At 45.7% G+C, this 25,365-nt stretch overlaps 1 protein-coding gene across 1 annotated transcript in view; it reads right to left on the reverse strand.

Annotated features, from left to right (window-relative positions):
• DPY19L1 (dpy-19 like C-mannosyltransferase 1) overlaps window positions 1-25,365 on the reverse strand; it is a 377,005-nt gene that overhangs the window by 335,528 nt on the left and 16,112 nt on the right. The window contains exon 3 of the mRNA XM_069215489.1: window positions 7,212-7,299. Within this exon, the coding sequence (XP_069071590.1) occupies window positions 7,212-7,299 (88 nt within the window). The remainder of the gene's footprint in view (window positions 1-7,211; window positions 7,300-25,365) is intronic.

The raw sequence follows: 25,365 nt of genomic DNA on the forward strand, positions 1-25,365 counted from the left end.
AAATTTAACTTCATTTTTGCTTTCCTCACAGCTTCAAATACTACCAAATGTTCCAGTATTTCAGTTCGGTGTCTGTTTTAGTTTTGAATTTTTTAAAGCAAAACCAAGTGAGCTGGTGTTGACTGAAGTTTCCTGTGCTGAAGCAGCAACTGAGCTTTCATTAAACAACCTGCGAGTGTGTAGTTTTTCAGTAAGGCTTTCAGGGGTGTCACTGCCATTTGAGCATGTCTTTATTGCGTATAGCCAAAGAATCAACACAGTGCACCGACAAACAACAACGTACCCCAATAAAGAGAAAATGCATTACAGGCAGTACTTAATTTACACAGGTTGAAGACTACAGCACTCAATGTAAAGATCCGAAATTAGTCATCATAATTTTTTGACCCAGAGCAAAAGAGAGAAAGGAAGATAATGGTATAAAGGACAAATTCCTTATTTCGGTAACGCCTTATCTGGAACAGACTTTATCTAGCCACAGATTTCTTACCTGAAAACATTCCACAGGTATCAAACTGGATACAGAGATTGTTGAGCAATACCCCTGCACAGCGGAAGGTGGTGTTGCTTGGCATCAGCCACTGCAGAAGCAGCGTGGGCGGTGCTTATATAGGTGTCATCTCAGCTTCTGCCATCAGTTTATTTTTACAACTTTCCACGCCAGAAGTGGAGAGCCACCAGAAACACTGACAAAATGGTGTGCACTTAAGGCCCTTAGAAAGGTGACTGTAATCAGTTTGCAGGGGAGGGAGGGGTAGAGGGTAGAGGGGTAGAGAGAGAGAGGGAGAGAGAGAGGGAGAGAGAGAGGGAGAGAGAGAGGGAGAGAGAGAGGAGAGAGAGAGGGAGAGAGAGAGGGAGAGAGAGAGGGAGAGAGAGAGGGAGAGAGAGAGGGAGAGAGAGAGGGAGAGAGAGAGGGAGAGAGAGAGGGAGAGAGAGAGGAGGAGAGAGAGAGAGAGAGAGAGAGGGAGAGAGGGAGAGAGGGAGAGGGGGAGAGGGGGAGAGAGAGGGGGAGAGAGGGGAGAGGGGGGGAGAGAGGGGGAGAGGGGGAGAGGGGAGAGGGGGAGAGGGGGAGGGGAGAGGGGAGAGGGGGAGAGGGGGAGAGGGAGAGAGGGGGAGAGGGGGAGAGGAGAGAGGGGGAGAGGGGGAGAGGGGGAGAGGGGAGAGGGGAGAGGGGGAGAGGGGGAGACTCCCCACCAAGGAATGTGTTACCAATGGTAAGTAACTTGTTCATCTGATAGGATTTTTCTAGACGCAGATTCCAAGCAATACAGTCACAGAGTGGGGGATCTGAAAAACAAATGTTAGACCAAATAGTCCTGCAGGACTGAATGGGCAAAGAAAGTGCTCATTACGATGGACCAAACAATCCAGGCAGTAGTGCTTGGTAAACGTGTGCACAGATGCCCATCTAGCTGCCTGATAAATGTCCAGGTCAGGGTCTCTGCGAGCTAACGCAGTGGTTGCAGCTTTGTCTCTGGTTGGATGAGAAGGCAAGGCCTCAGAATGTTGCTTTTTAGCCAACACGTAGCAAATCTTTATGCAGAGCACTTTCCATCTTGAGATGGTCCTTTTCTCCATGACCTTCCCTTTCTTGATTCAAGGAGTTGATCACCCACCCAGAATTCATTGGTACAATCAAGGCAGAACAACAACGCTCTTTTTGGATCCAAGCAGTAGTCTCTCCTCCACTTCAGAAGGGTGAGGAGGAGCAAAGAAGGTAGACAAGGTGATATTTTGGCCTACATGGAAGGATGCTACTTCCTTTGGAAGGTAGGAGGCACATGTTCCAGTTTGTCTCGTTAGAAGGTGGTATAAGGGTGGTGCGCAGAGAGTGCCTGTAGTCAGCTGTCCTCTGGGCCTATATTGTGGCATCTCGGAAAGCAGTCTTGATAGTTAGCAAATGGATTGGGCAGTTGTGCAGCAGCTCGAAGGGCACGCACATAAAAAAAGGTCAAGACCAAGTTTAAATCCGACTTGGGAATGATGAATGGCCTTGCAGGAAACATGTATCTAGTGATTGGAACAAAGAGGGTTGGTCCAGGAACAGCAAAACTTCAGAAATAGCTGAAAGGTAACCCTCAACTGTGCCCAGAGCATACTCCTGCTGGGCCAAAGATAGAACAACCAACAAGACTTGAGAGAGGGATGAAGGGAGAGGGTCAATATTCTTGGATGCACACCATGACACAAATTTGTCCCAACAGCAGGTATACATTGACTTAGTGGAGGGACGCCTGGCTGCCAGGATAATATATCAGACTTCGGGAGAAATGTTGAAAGCTGTTAACTGTTGATCTCAATCTCGATGCAGAGGGATGTCTGGACATTCTAGACATGTCCAGAGATGCAGAGCCTCTTGACAAAGGGTCCACGACCCCAAGCCGCCCTGTTTGTTCCAGTACCACATTGTGGTGTTGTCTATGAACACCTGTACCAGCCTTCACCCTAAGGAGGAAAGAAAGGCTTTCAATGCCAATCGGATAGCCTGAAGCTTCAACAGGTTGATGTAGAGCCTGGACTCCGCCGTAGACCAGAGCCCTTTGATCTCCCAGTCTTCTAAATAGATGACCACCTCAACCAAGGAAAGACGCATCGGTCACAACTGTCAGCTCTGGTCGGGAAAGGGAGAGGGGTCTGCCACTGACCCAATCACTGTTTGTCAGTTACCAGTGCAGGTCTTTTTCAGTTCCCTATGAGATCTGGACCATAATGTAGAGATTTCCCTGATGCTATGCCCCTGAAATTTCAGGTCCCACTGCAGAGCCAGTATATACCAACAACCATCTGTCACTAGCAGGATGCAGGAGGCCATGAAACCCAACAGCCTCAGACTCAAGCTCAACAAAATCCAGGGCAGAAGCTGAAACATCGATTTCACAGCTTGAATATCCTGGACTCACCGCTCAGGAGGATAGTCCCAAAACTGCTTAGTTCCGCAGATGTGCTGCAACCTCTGCCATGATCTTAATGAGCACCTGAGGGGCACTTGTAAGGCCAAAGAGCAGCACAGAAAACTGAAAGCACACCAGGTCCACTGTGAATCGCAGGTAACGTTTGTATGCAGGCAAAACAGGGATGCAGAAATACACGTCCTGCAAGTCCAGCACCGCCCTCCAGTCTCCAGGCCAGACAGGGCCTGACTAAGGGTAAGAAGCTTGAACTACTTTCTCAGGAAGGCACAGGTCTCGGAGAGGATGCAGGCCTCCCATTCTTGGGCACCAGAAAGTAGTGGGAACAGCAGCCATTATCTACTTCTGTTGCCGGCACCCTCTCCAAGTCTTTTTTTTGGCCAAAAGAGCCAACACTTCTCGATGGAGCAAGGAGATGGAGTAGCCCCTTTTGACTATCTGTAAAACCTACGTCGACTGTTGTCAACTGCCAGTGGTGCAGGTGATGGCATATCCTGACCCCCAACTGCATGCTCATGTTGGTATGAGAGCAAACTAGAGGGGTTTGGAGGCTGTGGCTCCCAGGGCAGTGGTGGACTTGGCCAACCTCTGGCTAGTGGCCCCATGCCCTCAACCATGAAAAGGCTCAGTGGCTGGGAAGGAATGAATGTGGCTGGGCCCCCCTTCTGTTGCCACGAAAGTAGCAGAAGGCTACTGGGGTTGGTGAGGCACCATGGACAGGTCCAAGGACGTAGCCATAACTCTGTTATCCTTAAAACACTCCAGCGCTGAATCAGTCTTCTCAAAAAAAAGGCGAGCCATGAAAAGGCATATTCATGAAGGAAGCTTTGACATCCCCAACATCTCACCAGGTGTAGTACCTGAGAGCCAATGATGATAAAATTGGTCTGTCCAGTGAGTTGGTTGTATCCAGTCCACATTTGATGTTAATTTTTTGCTCCATTTGTGCCAACTGCAATTTCCTGCGAAGGTATGGATCGGGCCTTCTCCAAGACCATGGACAGAACTTGCGCAGGCGAATTCCATATCATATGGGTGTATCGGCCCAAAAGACAAGCAGAGTTCACTGAGGAAGAGAACATTCTCTTACTTAAGATATCCAGCTTCTTGTAGCTCCTATGCAGTGGAATGGAAAGGAACACTCTAGGGCTGACTCGGGAAATGGAGACTTGGACCACCATGCTCTCTGGTGTGGGGTGCTGGGTGATGAAAACTGGGGTCCCCAAGAGCGAGGTGATGGAGGCGGGCAATTGTCCCGGGCATGAACTAGGCCCAGAGTATGACCTTGGTAAAAGCTTCATTAAATCGGAGTAAGGGTTGGGAGGGGAGTGGGGGAGAGACTCCTGGTTGAAGCACCTCTGTCAAGATATAAGTCTTGACTGCCACCAAGAGCAAATGAATGTCCAAGTCCTCAGCTAACCTCTGCACAACCATTGCAAACGCAGCACCCTCTTCCATTGCAATGGTAGGCGGAGAGACCAGGCCTGTATCCAGTGAGGTATCTAACCCACTGGCATCTGCCAGTTCCTCATCCCAGTTGTCCTCTGTCATCTAGGGGAAGCTGGTACCCATAAGGGTCACCAGACCCCCCCACCCCATTCTTCACCCTCTCCAGGTCAGTCAAATTAAAAAGGCACTGGCTCCAACTCTGAGGGAATGGTCCCAGACAGAGCTGGAGCCGGCATCAGACAATGCCTATATGCCTCTGAGAGTCTGATATGACGATGGGGACTGCAGCACCTTCAGGCACGGTTACCGGAACAGACACCGGGGAAAGTTGTGGTCTCATTGGCACTACTGCTCTCGTTCCAGCACCAGATGCACTGAAACCAATTGACACTCCGGGCAAACCCACTGGCAGGTATCCAGTGGGCTCTTCCTGTACCCTTGGGGCCCAAAAGGTGCCCCAGAGAGACTGTGCAGCCCAAATTTAAATTGCACGGCCTCATAAAACTTTGAGTTAAGCAGGGGTGGCTCCAGCTTCAGGAAAATCAGGGAGGTGTGGAGCAGACCCTGGCAGAGGCTCCATGGAGGAGCGAGGCATAGAGTGCTGATGATCCTGTCCCTCCTCCAAGGGCTTAGATAGGCACCGTGAATTCAAAGACATCTTTGACTTGTTATAAGACTTACCCAACAACTTGGATAGAGACAATGATTGTTTTGAGCGGTCCCGGGACCTTCCGCGCAACTGGGATCGTGAGTGTTTTGAAGTCCTCAGACATCAGGTCTGAGGAGCTTTAGGGATTGCTCTCTCAGTGGCTGCATGGCACGACAGTCCTTGCAGGTGTAAGGAGTTGTGGTCTAGCTCCATGCACCAAAGACAAACCAAGTGTGGGTCTGTCACAAACATCTGCCTATGACATGCACCATGTGGTTTGTCTTTAAGGGGTCATCCATAGCACACCAGAAGATGAAAAATCTCGAAAAAGTACTGACAAAAAGTCTGCTATTCAACTCATAATGGCATAGGCATCTTTCTACTGCAGACAATGGATGCCCGACAGATTCAGGAGTGCAGAAGACAAAACATGTAAACAGTTCATTATCAAACAGAAACTGTTTCCCAAGTAAAGCCAGCTTCAGTGTGATGATTAAGAGTGGCTGCCTGAAGTAAGCACCAGCACAAATCCCTCCCATTCGACGAGAGAATGGCATGCTGAGCCCATGACCACTTTGTGTGTACTTGAGGTGTCCCCTAATGGAACACCGCTACATGGTATGTTTCTCCTGTACTGAAAGTGATGGATCTCTTGGAGACAGCGGGTGAGATAATGGGTGGGTTTAGAGTCACCGGGATGCAGCAGGGCAGCTCAGAACCTCAGTCTGCAATGGTGAATGATTGACGCAGACCCTGCATTTGGGCCAAGCAAATGGTGTTGGTGAAAGGGAGAACTGTATGCTCAATCTCTTGGTTATGACCACTCCCCCTCTCCCTACCCTTCACGCCAGCTTGTAGTGTCCCTGGAATGGAGCACTACTTCGCATTGCGAGTTTCATATACTGAAAGCACTAGTTCTCAAAACAAAGGAAAGGCACATTCTGAGCTTGGAACAAATGAGATGTAGGCACTGACGCCTTGGAGCTGTACAAAATTACAATACGTAACTATAGAGAACAGACAAACAGTTGTCAGCAATGGCATAAAGAACCACCACCTTAGAGGATGTGGAGTAACGGAAAGAGATGTGGACTTTGGAGCTGGGAACCAGGTACGAATGAGTCTCAGCTTTGTCTGAAAATCCTGCAATCCTGGGCAAATCACTTAAGCTCCATGTGCCTACAAAATATGAACGTGTCCTTATGTAATGTAACAGGTGCTCATGTAAAGCGCTCCAATACCTTCGGTTGAGTTTGCGCTATATGAAATTGCAAAATGAGAAGAAAAATTATATGGGTAAACTCTGCAACAAAATGGACCAGAGATATTGACAGAGATGATTAGTTGCTTTCCATGTCTCCATTGTAAATCAAGCTTTATCTGCCCTCAAAAAACAACCCATGGTGCCACGACTGAAAGTGAAAGAATACGAAAAACAGCAAACTGTTTGCTACTGCTGTATTATATAAATGTATAAAGAAAAAAGAAAGAAAAAAAAAAAAACCTTAACAAAATAAAAAACTTTAATGAAACACAATGAAAAAAAAAAGACGAAGCAGCGTTGAACCCTTGTAGTGGTGCAAGTGACTGTTGCTTTGGAGGTGCATTAAACTGCTCATTGTAGTTTTTACTACGAAAACATGCTGAATAGTTACATTATTGGCTCAAAGTGACAGGAAGTGGTGTATGAGTAATAAAGTATAGAGTGAGAGCGTGCAAAGGGTAAGTTAACTGCTGGACCAGCAATGTGGCACAGCCAGGTGCTATTGGGGGTGTCCAATTAAGGGCAAACACTATATACTCTCAAAAGAACCACACCGTTTGAAAGGTCGCCATTAAAGACTAGTAAGTGGTCTTTGATATCATAAATCAACTAGTTAGAATCCTTCCACAAGCACAATATTTCACCTTAGTTATGAAGGACAGTGGAGATCTGCCTGCCAAGCAAACCTTTTGTTTCCAATTTTTTTCTTTTCTTTTCTTTTTTTTATGGAAACCTGTCCACGTTTGTTTGGCATTTATTAACGGACCTTCAGAATGGAAGATCTGTAACACAAAATGCCCAAAACATCTGCATTATTTGTAAACCAAAATGCCAAAAACATCTGCAATCAAAATAAATTCCAGCAATCCCTTTCAACCTTTTACTACAGACTCGAATTCTCATGTGATAAATTAAAAGGACAATTTTTAAAAAAACTAACCATTTCAGTACGAAAAGACATTTCTCTTTCCAGCGTTGACAGGTGAGAAAAGTGACGGTCATTCTCAAAAAGACTGGAAATATGGGTCCTGTAAAAAGAAACACAAAGGATGTTGGATGTCAATTTTGTCAATGTGAAAAGTTAACAACAGTTGATGACAAAAAGAGATGATAGCTGTCCAGTGTTCCTTGGCCACCAGATGAATTCCACTCCTCCATTTGACTCTAGAACCAGAGGACAAAAGTAAACCAAAGGTTAACAGACCGAGCACTGCCACTACCCTCAATTGTGAAAAATGGCAGACACCATACACCAACCATATACAATTTTTACACCAACTAAGGGTTTACTGTCCGGGTGAAGTATTGCCATTTACAGCTGTATCTTATATGCCTCTAAATGGTTATCTATTTACTTACTCAAATGCTACTAACACATAGCCTCACTGGATAACGGCACAGACCAGAAGCTGCCTTTAGAGCTTTAAATTATGATTCCCTTCGTGCATGGGCCACTACTGGATTACACAAATAAAAGAAATCCTAGCTTAGACCTTTGGGCCAATAACCTAGTACTCCATTCCACATACAGTTACAATGTGACAAGGGGAAAAAAAAGAGAAACTCGTTGACTACAAATTTGTTATATTCAAATAATATTTGTGCGAAAAAACAAATAAAACAAAGAAGAAAATCAGACATGCAGCCAAACAAGAAAGCAGAAAAACTAATAAAAATAATTGCCATTGAAATATAATTCCTTATGTTAACTAGTAAGTTCTTCACAGGACCAATTTCATCATCACTCACAAGGGAATTCAATAAAACACTGTATACATACCGTACACTCAATTCATTGAGCTTTAAAAAAAAAAAAAGAAAAAGAAAAAAAAACACATCATAACAGAATTTGAACGGAGTAGGACAAAGATCGCCTTTTCTCAACAAAATGAAAAACAAGGCACAGGATTCATACCGGGAAAAGAACAAACACAGCAGACACAGGTCAGGGTCGATGGCCACCAGGAGTCATCCCAGGCTGATGTGGATGGTCCCAGGATGAGAATCTCGGTCTTGTCATACTTGAACTTGAAGCAGCTGTCCTCCATCCAGGCGGCTAGTTTCCATCCCAACAGTACTCAGTGATCCTCAAGATATTTATGGCCAGTGCTGTAGAAAGCATGATGTGCAATTGTTAAGGCTATGAACGTCACTCTCTTTCAGACTGGCAACCAGTGCAGTTGTTCCCGAAAGTGGGACATGGAGGAACGTTTAGACAGTATGAACAACAGGCGGATTGCCATGTTCTGCACCATCTGCAAGAGGTCAACCAGGTAGTCTGGATTACTCTGCTAAAGTAAGTTGACATAGTGCAGTCTAAGTATCTAATTACTATTATCCGCGGATCCCATGGCAAGAAGTCCAGAAATGTCTTCTGCATCCTTAAACTTCAAAGAGAGGATTTCACCACTGCTGTTACCTGGGCCTTAAGAGAGAGCAGAGTATCAAACAGAGGTTCCTAGAAACCCCCTTTGGAGAGGGAGGTGGACCACCACTGGTTGGCCAGGTGCCTGTCCAGCCCAGAAGAGGGTCTGAGCTAAAAAAAAAAAAAAAAAAAAAAAAAAAAAAAAAAAGCTGTACTTCTTAGTGAAGAGCCCTGTGGTACCCATCTTTTTAGTGATTTCTTTTCCAAGGCGAAGGGCTTCATCAATTCTGCTTGCTACTGGCTTTTGCTGCTCTATAACAAAAAATAAAAAATAAAAAAGGAGGAGGAAGAGACCAGCCATTTCAGTCCACTTACACCCAACATCTCCAGCCTTTGTAGCAACATCTCATGTGAAACAGTATAAAATGCCACTGATTAATCCAGAAGAATTAAGGCAAGGTTAAGTCCAAGATCTAAATTTGACTTGATAGATTCCGTCATTTCCAGTAAATCAGTTTCAGTGCTATGATGGGCTCAGAAGCCGGATTGAGATAGGTGCAGAAGGTTATTGGTGGTTAGAAACTCTGATAGTTGGATATTCACCTTCTTTGACAATCTTCGCGATGGCTGGCAGGAGAGAAACCAGTCTAAAGTTCAAGAGAACTTTATAGTCTGCATTTGGTTTCTTTAATAGAGAGGAATGACATTTGTTTTTCTCTGGAGTTAAGGCACTATCCCTGCCTGCAAAAAGTTCATGAAAAGCTCCAGGTATACAGGACTATCCAAGTTCAAGGTATGAGTGGGAAACTGACCTAATGGGGCGCCCAACTTTACACAGCCCAAGACAGTTTCAGTTCCACTTCCTTAGGAGGCAAAAATTTAACAATTCCTTACTAGATGAGGGTAACATAAAACCTTCACACTGGTTTATAGGCTCTATAATATTAGACAACAACAAATTGGTTAGAATCCTACTGATTCTATCAAATAAATTACTCAGTTTCAGGCATAAGCTCTAAACTAATCTCAAAGGGTGGAGCTAACCACTTTGGGTCTGTAAATTTTGAAACAATCCAAAATATCTCTTTGCCACAGTTATCCGTATCCTTGATGCATTGTGTATAGAACATACCACACACCAGCCTTATTTTCTTAATGTAGGTGTTGTGTTTTTATTATATAGCACTTTATCTTCCTCTGTGCAAAACCGTCTCCACTGTCCGTCTAACCTTTTACAGGCTTTTCTTCCTAGAGCGAGCTAATATTAGAACCAACGGGGAAAGCACGACTGTTCAACCTTCCAGTTGTTGGTTGCTGGCACCACCAACTCAGCTGCCTCCCTGAGCCAATTACTAATTAAGCAGTTATCCCCCATGACACCCCCTGTTAAAACCGGTTTAGAAGCAATAAAAGCCTCTTGGAGATAGGGGACTGAAGTTTATTCCAGGGCTATATTGAGCAGACGTGAACAGCAACCTTCCTTTCCATCGATGAAGGTGAGATCAGCAAGAAGGGTATTCATTACTAAATGGTCAGATGAGTCAATTTGACTCAGAGTCTCCAAATGGACCAGTGTTAGACACTTAGAAATTACCTCATCCATGGTGTGCCCAGCCCTGTGTGTTGGACTGTGGGGGCTACCAACAGGTTAAGATCCACTAAAGTATCTAAAAAATGCTTAACTAGAGGGTCCTCTCTATTGTCCATGTGGATATTAAAATAGCCTAACAGTCAAATTGGCATAGCTAATACTCTTTGATGCTAATGTCTGACTAGGGGAGTAATAAAGTGCCCTACGTACCTGTGAGGTGTGGAAGGGGGAGGAGTACACTATTACCCCTGAAAAGGAGCAATGGGCAGAGGGCAATAAGCAGAAGCCTAAAGTATCTGCATTCTTCATTTCATCCAGCTGAAAGGTATGGAATGTGATTTTTTTTTTTAATAAATACTATTGCTAGCACCCAGCCCCTCTGTGTTTGCCTCTTCCGTCTTCATGGACACAAAAATAACCATAATGGATCGCAAGCTGGAGGTCGGAGCAAGAGTCCTCCCTCAACCAGGTTTCAGGCAGAAAGAGGGCATCAAGGTAGAGATCCTCTAAAGTATTTATAACTATCCGGTGCCTGTTTATCCAACACGCACACATTGATCTTTTAGTGTGATCATTTTAGTGTGGATTGAATGTCAGTACTGCTTTTTAAACCCCTAGCCCGGTTGTTTAAAGGTATCGTGGACCCTTTGAGCAGGAAACCGATCCTTCAGAATCCACTAAAATGGGATTGCATATGCTTTTTCCCCTAACTCTTAGATCTTGAAGATCAGTGTAGGTGATTCTGGGCCTACCTGTTGGGGTCATGGTGGCCCTGCTGACTTTACTCTGCATCCAACAAAAGCCACCAAATAAATGCCCCCCGCTGCTGGCACTGCAGTAGCGGAGGCCCCTCCTGACCCCATGGGCCGGTGCCTGAAAGGGCGGCCTGACCTGTACAAGCGCCTGCATGAATCTCAGGGACAGACACAGGTGCGTTGAGGAGTCTCTCCCCTGATCAGTGGGGTGCTGGGGTGATCCACCTACTTGCGGCCTGCAGCACTATGGGGAGGGGCGCTCAGAGGCCTGCCGGGTCCAGCAGCCTTGCCCGAACCTGGGAACTGTGAGCTCCACGGATACCCCCAATACATCCATCACATATGGGGCACTTGCTTGCTGACCTCTATCTCTTCCTACATCCCAGGCCTTACAATCACAATCAGACACTGAGGCTTTTGCCTCTACAACCGTCCTGGTGGCCTTCCCCCCCGATAGTGAGCACTCTTGCCATGCCCCAAGGCAAATCTACCAAGGCAACACCAGGGACTCTGGCAAAAGATATCTTGCTCACCTCCCTGTGGTACAAGACACATCAACAGGCCAAGGACGCCATCAGAGACGGTGGGAATGTCGCCAGAGCCTACTCACCCGGACATCCCTTACCCATACCCATACCTACATGGACAAACCGCTCAGCAAACTGAGAGCCAAGATTGTTTCTCTCAAAACTGAATTTAAATCCTGCAGCCACAAAATCAAAAGTGACATGGATGGCCTGGGGGAAGAGAGTCAACGACACAGAACAGACCCTGGACGCAGGGATTGGAAGACCTGGAGGCCCTTTCTCGCTAAGTATCGACCTTGGAAGATCAACAAATGGACCTCCACCTAATTCATATCAGGGGCACCCCCAAAGGAATGGAAAGCCCAGATATGTCCTTCGCAGCTGATCTGTTACATGCGATCGATGAAGAGCCCAACACTTTCCCCCTCCTCTACCCTCCCCCCCCCCATGCTGGATAGAGCCCACAGAGTGGTGGGAACGCCGGGACACCCTGACCGACCCCCAGACATTTTCACATGAGTACATTTCTTTGCTGAGAAGAAAGCCATCCTGCAGGTCTCACGGAAAGAAGTTGACTGGATATTAAAGGGGCACACAGTTCAGCTATTCCAAGACCTGGCGCTCTCCACTCAGTGGCAATGCAGGGACCTTCGCCCCACCACAAAGAAGCACCCCGGACAGGGAGACCCTTTGGCTCTCCAGGTTCACTGTCCCCTCCCGATCTGCCTCCAAGCAAAGTAGAGATCGCCAGGCATGTGAGACTAAACTAGACATTATTTAACATCTGAAAACCTGGAGACTTCCCCAGTGGCCCCATCTAGTGCAGCAAACTCTCCATGATGCTATGGACTTCCTATGAGCAGGTTTTGCCCATAGCCGACCTCACTATACTCTCATGACTGGCTCAGTCTCGCTCTTAGCTAGACAGTCACAACTGCAGACTAGTGCCTGGTGTCAGCTTTTTCATCCCCAGACTCTCGGCCAGGGGCAGATGGAACAGACTAACTAGAGCTGCCTTCCACCAGTGGAGGGTGAAGATGTGGACTCCACTGACCTGACCATCTCCTGTTGCTAGCCCGGAACAATATGGGTCCTAGGGGTCCTTTGAGCCCTGCTCCCACACTTGCTGACTCTCATACATACTGTTGGCCTGCCCCCAAATCTAGATCCTAGAGAGTGACTTTCCTTGGTCGGCACTGCTATGAACTGTCCCCACACACCTCTGGATTACCTGTTCAGGTCCTGTTGGTCCGATGTTCTGTTTTTCTTTGTAGTGCACACTTATTTGCCTAAGTGTGTACTACCCTGGAGTGACCCCTCCTTTTTTCCCTTCCCAGCTGGTCACCACACATAGGGTCACTCCATGGTCCAAGGGCTGGTCCTAGCCTATTCATTAGTGGCACTGCTACTCCTTCAACTTCCCTTTTCTTTACTTATCTTAGGCTATTCACGCACGAAGGGCACCACACACCAATTCCCAATACTCCCTATGACACCTGCCACTGGGATTAAATGCCTCACACTCAAAAGTGTGAAGGCTCAATTCACCAAATAAAAGAAAACAGACTTGGCAGTATCTCCTTCAGCAAGATCCTGATGTAATTTTCATACAAGAAACACCCCACCTCCAACACAATACACTGCAAATGGCCCACCCCAAATACCACCATCAGGCTTCAGCAACGAACAAAACAGCTGGAGTTGCAAGCCTTCGTAAAGCGTCTTTCGGTGTGAAACCCCTTCAAGTGGTTTAGGATGGGGAGAGTCGCTTCCTCAAATTCACTACAGAATGCGGTCAGCATCCCCGGACACTTCTAGAAGTCCAAACCAGGCTCAATACGCTTTCCTCCGGTCCTTGCTTAGGGAGCAATTATCCAGGAAGGAGAGTGACTTTAGCCTGGCCTGGGATCCCTCAATAGCCTGCAGCAAATCCACCTTCCAGGGAACTGGTGCCATGTAGGTGGCCCTCAAGAGTGAAATAACTGACCTGGGCTTAGTAGATGCCTGGAGAGATCACAGTACGGACACTAGGGACTACTCATTCTTTTCCCATGTCCATCAGTCGTACTCATGCATTAATTACTTTTTCCCTCACACCCCCTCTCTTAACAGACCTAGACTCCTCCCTCATCTCGGACATCTCAGTCTCAGAACAAGCACATGTAGAACTGACCTGGCGAAGGTGGGAGGATACCTCTCCTCCCACCCCGTACTGGCGCCTTCGCCCATCAACAATAAGGAATCTGGTGTATGTTGAGACAATCGGCACTGCTATAACGAATTACTTTGACGTGAAATGCCCACCCAGACATCTTGGTGCACAGTCTTTGAGATGGGTTTAAAGCTACCATCGGGGCAAGATTACATCTATCTCAATTGCCCGGATGAGGGATGCCCGACTACTGGTGAAGAGTCTATCTGCTGATTTTAAAGACCTGAAACCCCAACACCATGCCACCCCATTCCGATGACCTTTCACAGGGTCAATTACGCTCACACCACACCAACAAGACAAATGCAACCTCCTTCTGCTCAAACAAAGGCACTATGACGGGGGGCATCAAGGTGGCGACCCTCCTGGCACACAAGTTATGACGACGCATACATGCCCACATCTCAGGGCTGCAGACAGCCCATTAAAATGGGCTACCTCTGACACAGCTAAACGAAAGGCCTTCCACAATCACTATCAAACCCTATACTCCAGTGAGGAGGCCTCCCCAGAGGACATTGTGCAATATTTGGCAGGTTGTCACTGGGACTCACTTAACGCTTCCCACACTGCCCTGCTGGAAGCCACCTTTTTTTTGGTAGAGCTCCAGAAGGCACTGAAAGGCCTCCTTTTTGGGTTAGGCTCCTGGACCAGATGGCCTACCAGTAGCCGTTTTCCAAAAGTTTTTTCCACAACTACAAGATCATCTATTAGCTTTCTTTAACACCTTCACTGCTGCTTTGGGACACCCCCCCACTATGTCCAAGGCAGAGATCTCTTTAACTCCAAAATTGGGTAAGGACCCAACATTCCCTGCCTCATACTGGCCTGTAACGCTTTTGAGCACAGACGCTGAACTTTTTACCAAAATTTTTAGCTAACAGACTAGAGCCTTGTCTCCCCAGTCTTACTGACCCAGACCAGGCCGGCTTCATCCAGAATAGGTAGAATGCAGCCAATATCCGCCACCTAGCGCACCTTATGGAGAAGGCCCACAGGCATTCCATTCCAGTCTGCCTTCTCTTGCTCGATGTATAGAAGGTAGTCGATAGGGTCGTGCCCCCGAAAGCTGGCCTAGGTCCTAAGAGGACCGACAGAATTATGGTCTCCAACACTTTTCAGATTGCAAGAATTTGAGGCAACGGGCAGGCCTGCCTCCTTTCCTCCCTCATCTCTGCCCTAACGGAGGAGCCTCTGGCAGCCACCATCCAACAAACGGAGGACATAGCGGGAATATCCATTGGTGGGCAAGCCCACAATGTCGCTGTTTGCAGACGACCTTCTGTTGACCCTTGCACCGCCAAAGAGATCGCAACCAGCACTAGCCCACACACTGCAAGCATTGAGCCAATGGCATACAGACCTGGAAGAATAACTGCCCACAAAACAATGGGAGTGTCTATGGTCAGATATCCCGAAGATCATAAAGAGCATATCTCAACGAGAAACAGCTTACAAGGTCATGAGGTTATCTTCCCCTATGCCTCTCCTTTATGCTGGCACTGCTCCCTGGCTTCTGGGGATTTTATACCCAACTGACCACCTTCTGGAAAGAAATCTTTAGCCATATTAAAGGACAATAGGCTACCCAATACCAGACTCCTTTGCAACCACGCTACTTAGAATCCAACCCAATCCCCTGCAAGCAGTGACCCACGCGGAATGGCACCTAATCTCCCAAATGTTGGGAGCGGCCAAACAACTAATTGCATTACGTTGTAAACAGCCTGTTCCCCCTCCTACAACCATATGGTTCACACGTCTACTGAAGGTCCTAACCACAGAACTACTATATCAAAGATTAGCCCATACGGAGGTGAAATTCAACGGTATTTGGCACCCGCTTATACAGTATTTCTACAGGTTGGAATATATCTGCTTCACACCACCCAGACTCAAAGCCCTCTACCCCTTTAATTGATCCTTGCCTTCGCAACAGAGACTCCAACTATCCTCCTTTTTGCCTTCCTACTCCAGGACATTAGATGCCAGTAGAGAGTTACCTTTCGCTTTATGTTACCCACTTTTTACACTATGCATGCCCCATCTGATGTTTTGGTCCCCACCCCCCACCAGGTTAAGTCGTTGTGGGAGGAACCCCTTGTAATTGCCATAAACAAGCTTTTCACAAAATGTTGAATGTGAATTAATCCACTGACATCTTGTGTAGATGTTTGGGATGAGCCGTCTACTGGACAACTGTTTATGCATCCATATTGACAGGGCAACTGAAGGAGACATACATTTATTTATGTTTTAACATTAACATCACAGATGATTAAGACATGGTTGCAGTCCATAGTAAAAGACACGAAGAAACAAGCTATTATAGTTTACAATGCAATAGGCAAATATGGCTTGGAAATAAAGTGTGCAGTGTCAGAGATCGATACAATAATAAACCATGTGCATCAGGATTTCAGTGCTAATTTACTTTTTGATAATTGTATGAAAACAATGTAATGAAGTGTAACTCTAAGCGACAAAGTGTCACTTTTAAGAGAAAACAAATGCGGACAACTGTCCTCATCTTTTAGATGTCTCTTTATTGTACATTTAATGTGTCTTAAAATAGCCAGAGGAAACTTGCGAGCAAAATGTTCAACCATAAACCTGTGCTGAAGTTGATGGTTCTTGAGTAATGCATTCTTCCCTTGCAGAAGATGAAGAACCATGGAGTCATAATAAAAAGAGAAAAAGAAAAGATTGTTCATGCTTCTCATTTTAAGAGACTTCAATGGCTTGCTAATATTTGAAGTAAAATTCAACACAGAAGCGCCAAAGCGTGAAACTCTGAGATCAACAACCAAGAATCAGTGGAAAGAGTGAATTACAAAGCAGTCACCGTACACAACACAAGAACCTCAACAGTAAACAATAATACACTGTTAGACCTGGCAGCTTTTTGGCATGGATCCCGTCGTTTTGCCTGCTGATCGCCTGTTTTTCTGTTTTACTGGACTCTGTTTTTGCTGGTGGTCTCTGCGCACTTTACCACTACTGTTAAGTGCTTAAGTGCAAGTGCTCCCTAAGTAAATTGTATCAGTGATTGGGGTGTCCATGGTTTGGCATAGCTGATTTACTGTAAGTCCCTGGTACAGTACACTAGAGGTGCCAAGGGCCTGTAAATCAAATGCTACTATTGGGCCTGCAGCACTGGTTGTACCAACCACATCAGTGGCACTGCAAACATGGCTCAGACCTGCCACTGCAGTGTGTGTGTGGAGTTTTAAACTGCCAATTCGACCTGTAACCACTTGCCAGGCCCAAACTTCCCTTTTTGTACATGTAAGGTATCCTTAAGGTAGGCCCTAGATAGCCCCATGCTGTGTTGCTTTGCTCGATTGGCCTGCAGTTGCTGCTCCTGCCTTAAAAGAGAGCAAACCGTGAACTTTGATGTGTATCCTGCTTGAGAAAGTTCTCCAAGGGCTTGGAGTAGAGCTTGCCTCAGGTTGGAAGTCTCCGGGAAACCAAAGACTTTAGTTTCCTTGACGTGCAGCACTGGGAACTTTGTGTTTTTTGCTGTTCAAGAGGAGAAACCACTGTGACGCCACCAACAAAGCCAATGGCCTGCACCGTAACCTGCCAACGCTGCACACAGGCGTACTGCCTCACTTCGCACCGCAACCCTGTTCTCACAGACGCTGTCATCGGACGACTTCCCTGAGCCGCTGCTCGCTGCCTGTACCGAGGACTGCGGACACTGCTTGTGAGGAACACGAAGCACCATCCCATCCCGCACCACAGCACTGGTCTACCGACGCCAGCACCATCAACTCCAGTGTTGTCACCAGGCATCCCTGCCTGCACCCTGGCCTGTGGACACCCTCGTGAGGGTCACAAAGCACCATCCCGTACCGCAAGCTTGGGCCAAGACGACAGTGCTTCAGCAATGACGACGGCACCGCTGACTGCGCCGTGACCTGGTGACACTGCAACCACATTGCAGCCTTTGTCTCACCGACACAGAGTCACTGTCTGTACTGTGACCTGTGGGCACCGCACGTCACATCATCCCACTTTGCACTGCAGCCCCAACGCCATCCTTGCCAGCGCTCCCAACTTCATCAGCCTGGAGTATGATCCGCAACGCACGTCACTTTAAGGGCCCAATGACTCCCGCATCAACTCTGGAACGGACACGGACGCCAGCGACGCCACTCTCCGGACCTCACCCCAAGGCTTGCGACGCCCAGCAAATCCAAAGGTACTGTTTGTGGGTCTTCCCAACACCATAGCTGGCCCGCAACACCGGAACCGGCCTGAACTGTCAGTTTTGTTGATCGCGGCACCGTGTTAGCCCCAGGTGGAGCTATTGACTTCAAGAAACTGTATTTTTGAGTAAATCTTGCAGAATTAATAGTTTTGTTACTGTATATTGGATGTTTATCGTATTTGGTCATATATATATATATATATATATATATATACATACACACACACACACCCATCATATATAAATAAATATTGGCTATTTTTCTAAAACTGGTGTGGTGTCCTTTTGCAGGGTTTTTTGACTGTGTTACTGTGTGTTATGTGCAAATACTTTACACACTGCTTCTGAGATAAGCATGACTGCTTGTGGCAAGCTACCAAGGGGGTGAGCAGAGGTTATCTGAGCGGGTATCTCCCTTATCCTGACTAGAGTGAGGGTCCCTACTTGGACAGGGTGAAAACCAACTGCCAACTAGAGACCCCCATTTCTAACATATACTATCAAGGGTGAGTCACAACATCAAGGGAAAAACGCCCTTGCAAGCAAATTATGAAAACCTCAAAGACTGACTGCTGGTTTGCTTTCCTAGTCACGAAGGAAGAGGGATGTTAACTCTGATAGGATGCAAAAAAGGTGATGGCACACCATTAAAGAGTGATGCTTTGGTATATGTGAAAGAGGCTGCCGTGAGGTAGCCATACAGAGTAATGAACAGCATAAGGTCCTTTTGGGTGTTCCAACTCCTTGGTTATGAGTGTACAAAACGACAACCCATGCCCCTGATGAAGACCCTGTCCTCCTTGGCTCGGGAGGAAACATGAGCACATCCTCATTTGGTGTAGGCTTCAAAGGCGAATTTCATTCACAACAGTCAGCATGCACTTTCTGAAGCTTGGCCTATGTACTGAAGACCACCAAGATATCTATCGTAAAAAGAAAGGAAAGCACTCATTGATCAGCTTGATTCAATATCTCATCTTAGGACATTCACCAGAGCCTCGGTTCCACTTTAGGGATAAAAGATCAATTGGTGAACATCCAAGACTTGGTGCTACTCCATAAACTCTATCAGTTGGCTTTCAAAAGCTCATCCAACAAACTTCAGACACCAGCGCAATTATGCAAGTTAGTTGGTAGTCCATTGGGTATTTTTTTTTAAATAGGATTATGGTTGCATTCAGTGCAAAACTGAAGGTTCCTGCTGGCAACAGGAGATTCCCAAAGGTCTTCTCCTATCTCCGATAACTTAGAAATCTCGGATATGGGGGAAGCCAGGAGTCAGGATAAGTGGACATTCAATAGGAAATTGATTTTAAACATTAACTGTGTTAACCATATGAGAAAATGGATAGCAGATTTCCTGGAAGGAAATAGGAACAGTGCGCTAGGAGACAGTGTCTGGGATTCATTACAAGCGGGGATCAGGGTTGAGACCATCCGTTTTGCTTTTCATAATAGGAAGCAGCAGGATAAGGTGGTCAGAGGGCTGTACGACGAGCTGACAGAAATGGAAGTGCAACATATGAAGTTAATCGCAAGCAGGCAGGATGATCAAGAGATGCAACAAATTATAGTGGTGGCAAAGGCCAGGATAAATAGGTATTGCTCCAAAGATTTGGCTGAAAATTTCTAGACTCAGAGAACAGAGAGCTATGAGTATGAGGAGACTCTTGCAGGTTGCTAGTTCTTGGCACACAACAGCAAGAAGTGGATAGAGGCATTGGGGGTATTGAAGAAAAAGGTAGCAAAGTGGTCACCATCCCAATGCCATAGTTAAAGTGTTTGAGGAGTATTACAGTGATCTATATCAAGAGGATATCTATCCCTCAGCGGGTCAGATAGCAGACTTCCAGTAGGCAGTAGTTAAAGACTCTCTGGACTAAGAAGAGGTTGAAGCAATGGAATCGGTCATCACTCTGGAGGAAGTACGTGATGCTTTAAAATATATCTTGCATCAGGAAAAGCTGCTGGGCCTGAAAAAAATACAGCGAGAATGTTATTGGGTATTTTTCCCCCAGAGTTGGCTAAGGATCTGCAAGAAACATTCTGTTGTGGGCTTTGCTGGTCTCTGACATCATTGGAGCTAGTGATGTCAGAGAACGGAATGAGAGGACTGTGGGGTTCTGATGGAGTTGGGAGGAAGGTGGCAGGAAGCAGGAATGAAGTGTTGGCACAGTCGTGGATGCTGAATAAATAAGGATCTTGACATACAAATCTTGACTCCATGGATATTGAATCATAACAGTGGCGACGAGGGACTTCAGCATCCATTGAACCTGGCGTGCAATGGACCAATGAGTAAACTGATCCTATACTTGTGAGAAGAACCGCTGTGTCTGGACACTTTGATTTTACAAGTATCCTAAATACTAATGTCTTGGATCTACAATTTTGAGTTTTCCTGCAGTGATGACATTTAGATGATGAGCAGCATTATTATTATTCTGTGTGCTTAGAAGAAAACAAAGGAGTATTTCGTTGCACTCATCATTTTTACTTTATGGAAAATGCCTGGTAAACGCGCGACTGAAATTGCCCTGTGGTTCCTTAAGCCGCGTGAAAATGCCTGGTAATACTCTATGAACGGTGTTTTGTATTTGTTTATACTCTTATACTAGTAGCGGCAACAACGACAGAAATACACAGTTGGACGGTGTGGAGATTTAAACTTTAACATTCTCAACGCACGGCTGGTGTTCCTGAAGCTGCAACTGATCGCGCGAAGCCGCCGCTCACCGTGTGATGTTGCCGCCACTCATTGTGTCAAGCCGCGGCAGCTGATCTTGAAGTCGCACGACCGCGCGTGCAACTTTAGTGAAGGAAAACATTTGAAATATAATAATCTGGCAGTCAGCAACTCACCGTGAAGTCGCTTGATGGTGCGTTCAAATTTTTTTTGGGGAAGGAAAACATAATTATCTCCTTTTCAATCTCGAGTGAAGTGCCTCACTGCAACAGGAGTTTCATGTAAACACTGGGAGGTTGACATTTACATCAAATCTCGCGTGTGTTGAACACTCAAATGACTAGACTGCTAACTCTATTTACTTATAACTTAGGTGGAAGGTAATTAATGATTGGTGCTCAATTTTGAGTATTCTGTTTGCATTTTAGTATTATAAATATTGTTATTACTCTCACTACTATATATATATATTATTTATTTTTTCTTCTTCTGTTTTTACGCAATGTCTCAATTAGCTACACTTAGTTTGGCTCAACCACCACAATTCTTATCTGAACGTGGAGAACCCATTTTACCTTGGAAGAAGTGGATTAATCTTTTTGAATCTTATTTAATTGGGATAGGTGGAGAGAAATTTTCGCCTGCAAGGAAGCAAGGTATTCTTCTTCATAATTTAGGTATTGAAGGAAGAAATATTTATGACAGTCTTGATTTAATTGCGCTTGGCACTGCGGATGGAGATCCCAGAGATGTTTATGACATGCCTGTCATGATGTTAAAAAAAACATTTTGATATGCGTATAAACATAGTCATGGAACGACATAAATTTTTTATGAGAGTACAAGCCAAAAATGAAAGAGTGGGTAATTATATTGCTGCTTTGAAAACATTAGCTCAGACTTGTGAGTTTGCTGGTTTAACTGATTCTCTCATCAGAGATCAACTAGTGAGGTGCACAAATAATCCAAGGGTTCAAGAAAAATTATTAGCTAAGAATCCCTCTTTGGAAGAAGCTGTTGCCATTGTGGAAAGTTTAGAACATGCTACTTCTTGGGTTCAGGAAATGAAGAACACCACTTCAAACTGCTTAAATGAACCTTTGGCTAATCCAACAGTAGCTAAAGTTTCGACTCAAGTTGACAGGAATGTCATACAGAAACCGCTAACGTATCGTTTGAAAGGTGGCAATGAAATGACCAAAGATCCCAGACCAAGATGTTACAAATGTGGTAGTCCTGGACATTTGGCGAATAATCCAAGATGTTTTGCTAGGAATGTCAACTGTAGGAATTGTGGGATGAAGGGACATTTGGCAAAAGTCTGTAAGAACCAAAAGGTCAATGCAGTAGACGAAACTGTGTTAAGTCAAGATGTAATTTTAAATGTGAAGTGTCCTATCATTCATAATCCTCTTATAAATAGTGATGCTAAGTTAATTATGCCAAAATGTGATATAGAAATTGATGGTAAAATTGTTCAGGTTCTTGCGGATTCGGGTTCTCCTTTCACATTAACAGGAGATAAAAATTGGGAAACAATCTTTGGCAATGATCATATTGATCTTCTTCCTCCAGACATTGCTCGCATAGGCTACGGGGGACAGAGAATTGATTTATTTGGCTATTCTCTAAAGACAATCAAATTCAAAGGTCGTGAAACGGTTGGGGAGGTTTATGTAGCAAAACGAGGTGATAACTTGCTAAGGTGGAGACATAAGAGAGATCTTGGCATTATTCTCAACCCAAACTCTCCGGAACAAGTTCTGTCTGTATCTAATTTAGGGAATGATACTTTAATTGTAAATGAATTTTCTGATGTGTTTAGTGACAAATTGGGTTTGTTAGCTGGGTTCAAACATAGGATCATTCTAAAGGATTCAGCCAAACCAGTAGTATATAAGGTAAGAAAGGTTCCTCATTTGATGTTGTCTCTGTTGCAGGATGAGCTCAAAAGACTATTACATTTGGGTGTTATTGAGGAAATTGAGGCTTCGGAATGGTTGGCCCCTGTTTTAGGTCCCAAGGATAATGGTTCAAAAATTAGGATGTGTGTAGACTTGAGAGGCCTCAACCAGTGCATATGGGTTGATCGCCAACCATTACCTAACATTAATGAGACTCTGACCATGCTCTCGGAGGCTAAAGTATTTAGTGTATTGGATCTATCGGCAGCCTATCATCAAGTTTTACTTCATGAAGACTCGAGACATCTAACTTCTTTTGTCACGCCTTTGGGGGCTTTCCGGTTTATTAGAATGCCATTTGGTTTGGCATCGGCTGCTGCATGTTTTCAAAGGATAATGAAGGAGGTTCTTAAGGGTTTAAGTTCAGTGTTATTTTTCCAAGATGATATGCTAATATATGGGAAGGATGAAGTGGAACATGATATTGCTCTCCGTGCAGTTTTGAGAAGACTAAAAGAAAAGGGCTTAACCCTAAAAAAGGAAAAAAGTGTAAATTTGGAGTTGGTACAGTCTCTTACTTGGGGCACACCATTTCTGGAGACGGTATCAAGCCTAAGGTGACATTGGCTAAGTCCATCATATCTATGCCTATTCCTTCTGACAGAGATCAAGTGCGATCGTTTCTTGGTTTAGCTGAATACTACTCGAAATTTATAAAAAAAAAAAAATCAAGTGTAGTACAGCCTTTGAGAGCTATGCTAAAGAAGGGGGTTGATTTTTTGTGGTCTTTGGAGTGTGATGAGGCTTTTGATATTGTCAAATCCAGAATTGCTGAGATGCCCACATTGGGGCATTTTGATACTCGAAGGAAGACTTTGTTGTCCACAGATGCAAGCCTTAAAGGTCTGGGTGCAGTCCTTTCACAGTTGGTTGATGGTGAGGAGAGAGTGGTGGCTTTTGCCTCTCGTTCCTTAAGAGAGGCAGAAACACGTTATTCAGTAATAGAGCGTTAAGCTTTAGCATGTAATTGGGCTGTCAACCATTTTAGATACTATCTTTGGGGGTTACCATTTGTTATTAGGAGCGATCATAGGCCTTTAGTACAAATGTTTTCTTGTCGCAATATAGAGAATATGACTCCTCGCATCAAATGTTGGGTGGAGAGTCTAATTGAGTACAATTTTCATGTAGAATATTTTCCAGGAAAGGAGAATATTCCTGCTGATTCTCTTTCTAGATTACCTTTGTCAGACAATGCCACAAATGTTCAGGTCCCAGTTTTGTGGGTGAAGGAGCCAGCTTTTGATAAGGAAGAATGGAAACTGGAATGTGAACATGACACTGCTCGTGCACTTATTTTAGATTATGTTGTGAAAGGTTGGCCTGATTTACACACTTGTCCAGACAGTATTAAAGAGTTTTGGAATGTTAGGGATGAATTGAGCATTGTGGGGATGGATGTATACAGAGGTGATAGATTGATTCCTCCATTTGGATTGCATGAGAAGCTGATTAATTTAGCCCATGACATTTAGGGAGGAATTTGACCAAGTCCAAGATCAGAGAATGTTATTGGTGGCCGGGCTTGGACAGACAGGTTGAAGAAATAGTAAAGGATTGTGTGTACTGTGCAAGGAGTGATAAATCCAGGAATGTAAGAGCTGCTCCTTTATCCCCAATTGGTGTCCCTGATGAGCCATGGTGCAAACTAGGTTTAGATCTTGTGGGGCCATTTGAAAATCTCTCTCACAATGAGAGATTTGTAATTGTTTTGGTTGATTATATGTCTAAGTGGGTCACTGCTTGTTGTGTAAGTGCTATTACCACTAAGGTGGTGATAGAATTTTTAACTGATGTTTTTGCGTGCGAGGGCATTACGAAAGTGATAATTACCGATAATGGAGTGCAATTTACTTCACTGGAAATGAAGAATTTCCTCAACAATTTGGCCATCACCCACTTTCGCACGGCTTTATATTCACCTCAAGCCAATGGGTTGGTTGAGAAAATGAACCAATTGGTGGTGGCCAGTGCTCAAACTGCCATGGACAATAATGTTCCTTTAAAAACTGTTCTCAGGGAGAAATTATGGGCTCACAGGAATACCCCTAATGCTGTTACGGGTATGTCTCCTTTTAGACTATTGAAGGGTAGATTGGCCGGTTCTAAACTCAATCCTATGTGGTTATTAGCTGACAAGGGTTTTGGGGAGTCATCTGCAGACAAGGGTTCTGTCCAACGCAAAGTTATTAATAATCAGGCGAAGTGTAAGGAGGCATTTGATAAGAGACATGGGGGCTGCCGTCCGCCAAGGTTCCGCCGTCAGAACACCGCACCGCGGTCGAAAGACCGCGGCGGTGATTCTGAGATTTGCCCTGGGCTGGCGGGCGGCCGCCAAAAGGCCACCCGCCAGCCCAGGGCAAATCAACCTTCCCACTAGGATGCCGGCTCAGAATTGAGTTGCACCCGTCGCGTATTTCAGTGTCTGCTAGGCAGACACTGAAATACTTTGTGGGGCCCTCTTACGGGGGCCCCTGCCGTGCCCATGCCAGTGGCATGGGCACGGCAGGGGCCCCCAGGGGCCCCGCGGCACCCCCTACCGCGGCACCCCCTACCGCCATCCTGTTCCTGGCGGGGGAACCGCCAGGAACAGGATGGCGGTAGGGGGTGTCAGAATCCCCCATGGGAGACCACCGGTTTGCCTCTTCTGACCGCGGCCGAACCGCCACGGTCAGAATGCCCTGCGGGGCACCGCCGGCCTGTCGGCGGTGCTCCCGCCGACCCTGGCCCCGCCGGTCTTAGACCGCCGGGGTCAGAATGACCCCCATGGTGTCCATC

The sequence above is a fragment of the Pleurodeles waltl genome, chromosome 2_1, assembly GCF_031143425.1.
Source record: "Pleurodeles waltl isolate 20211129_DDA chromosome 2_1, aPleWal1.hap1.20221129, whole genome shotgun sequence".
NCBI classification, from domain to species: Eukaryota; Metazoa; Chordata; class Amphibia; order Caudata; family Salamandridae; genus Pleurodeles; species Pleurodeles waltl.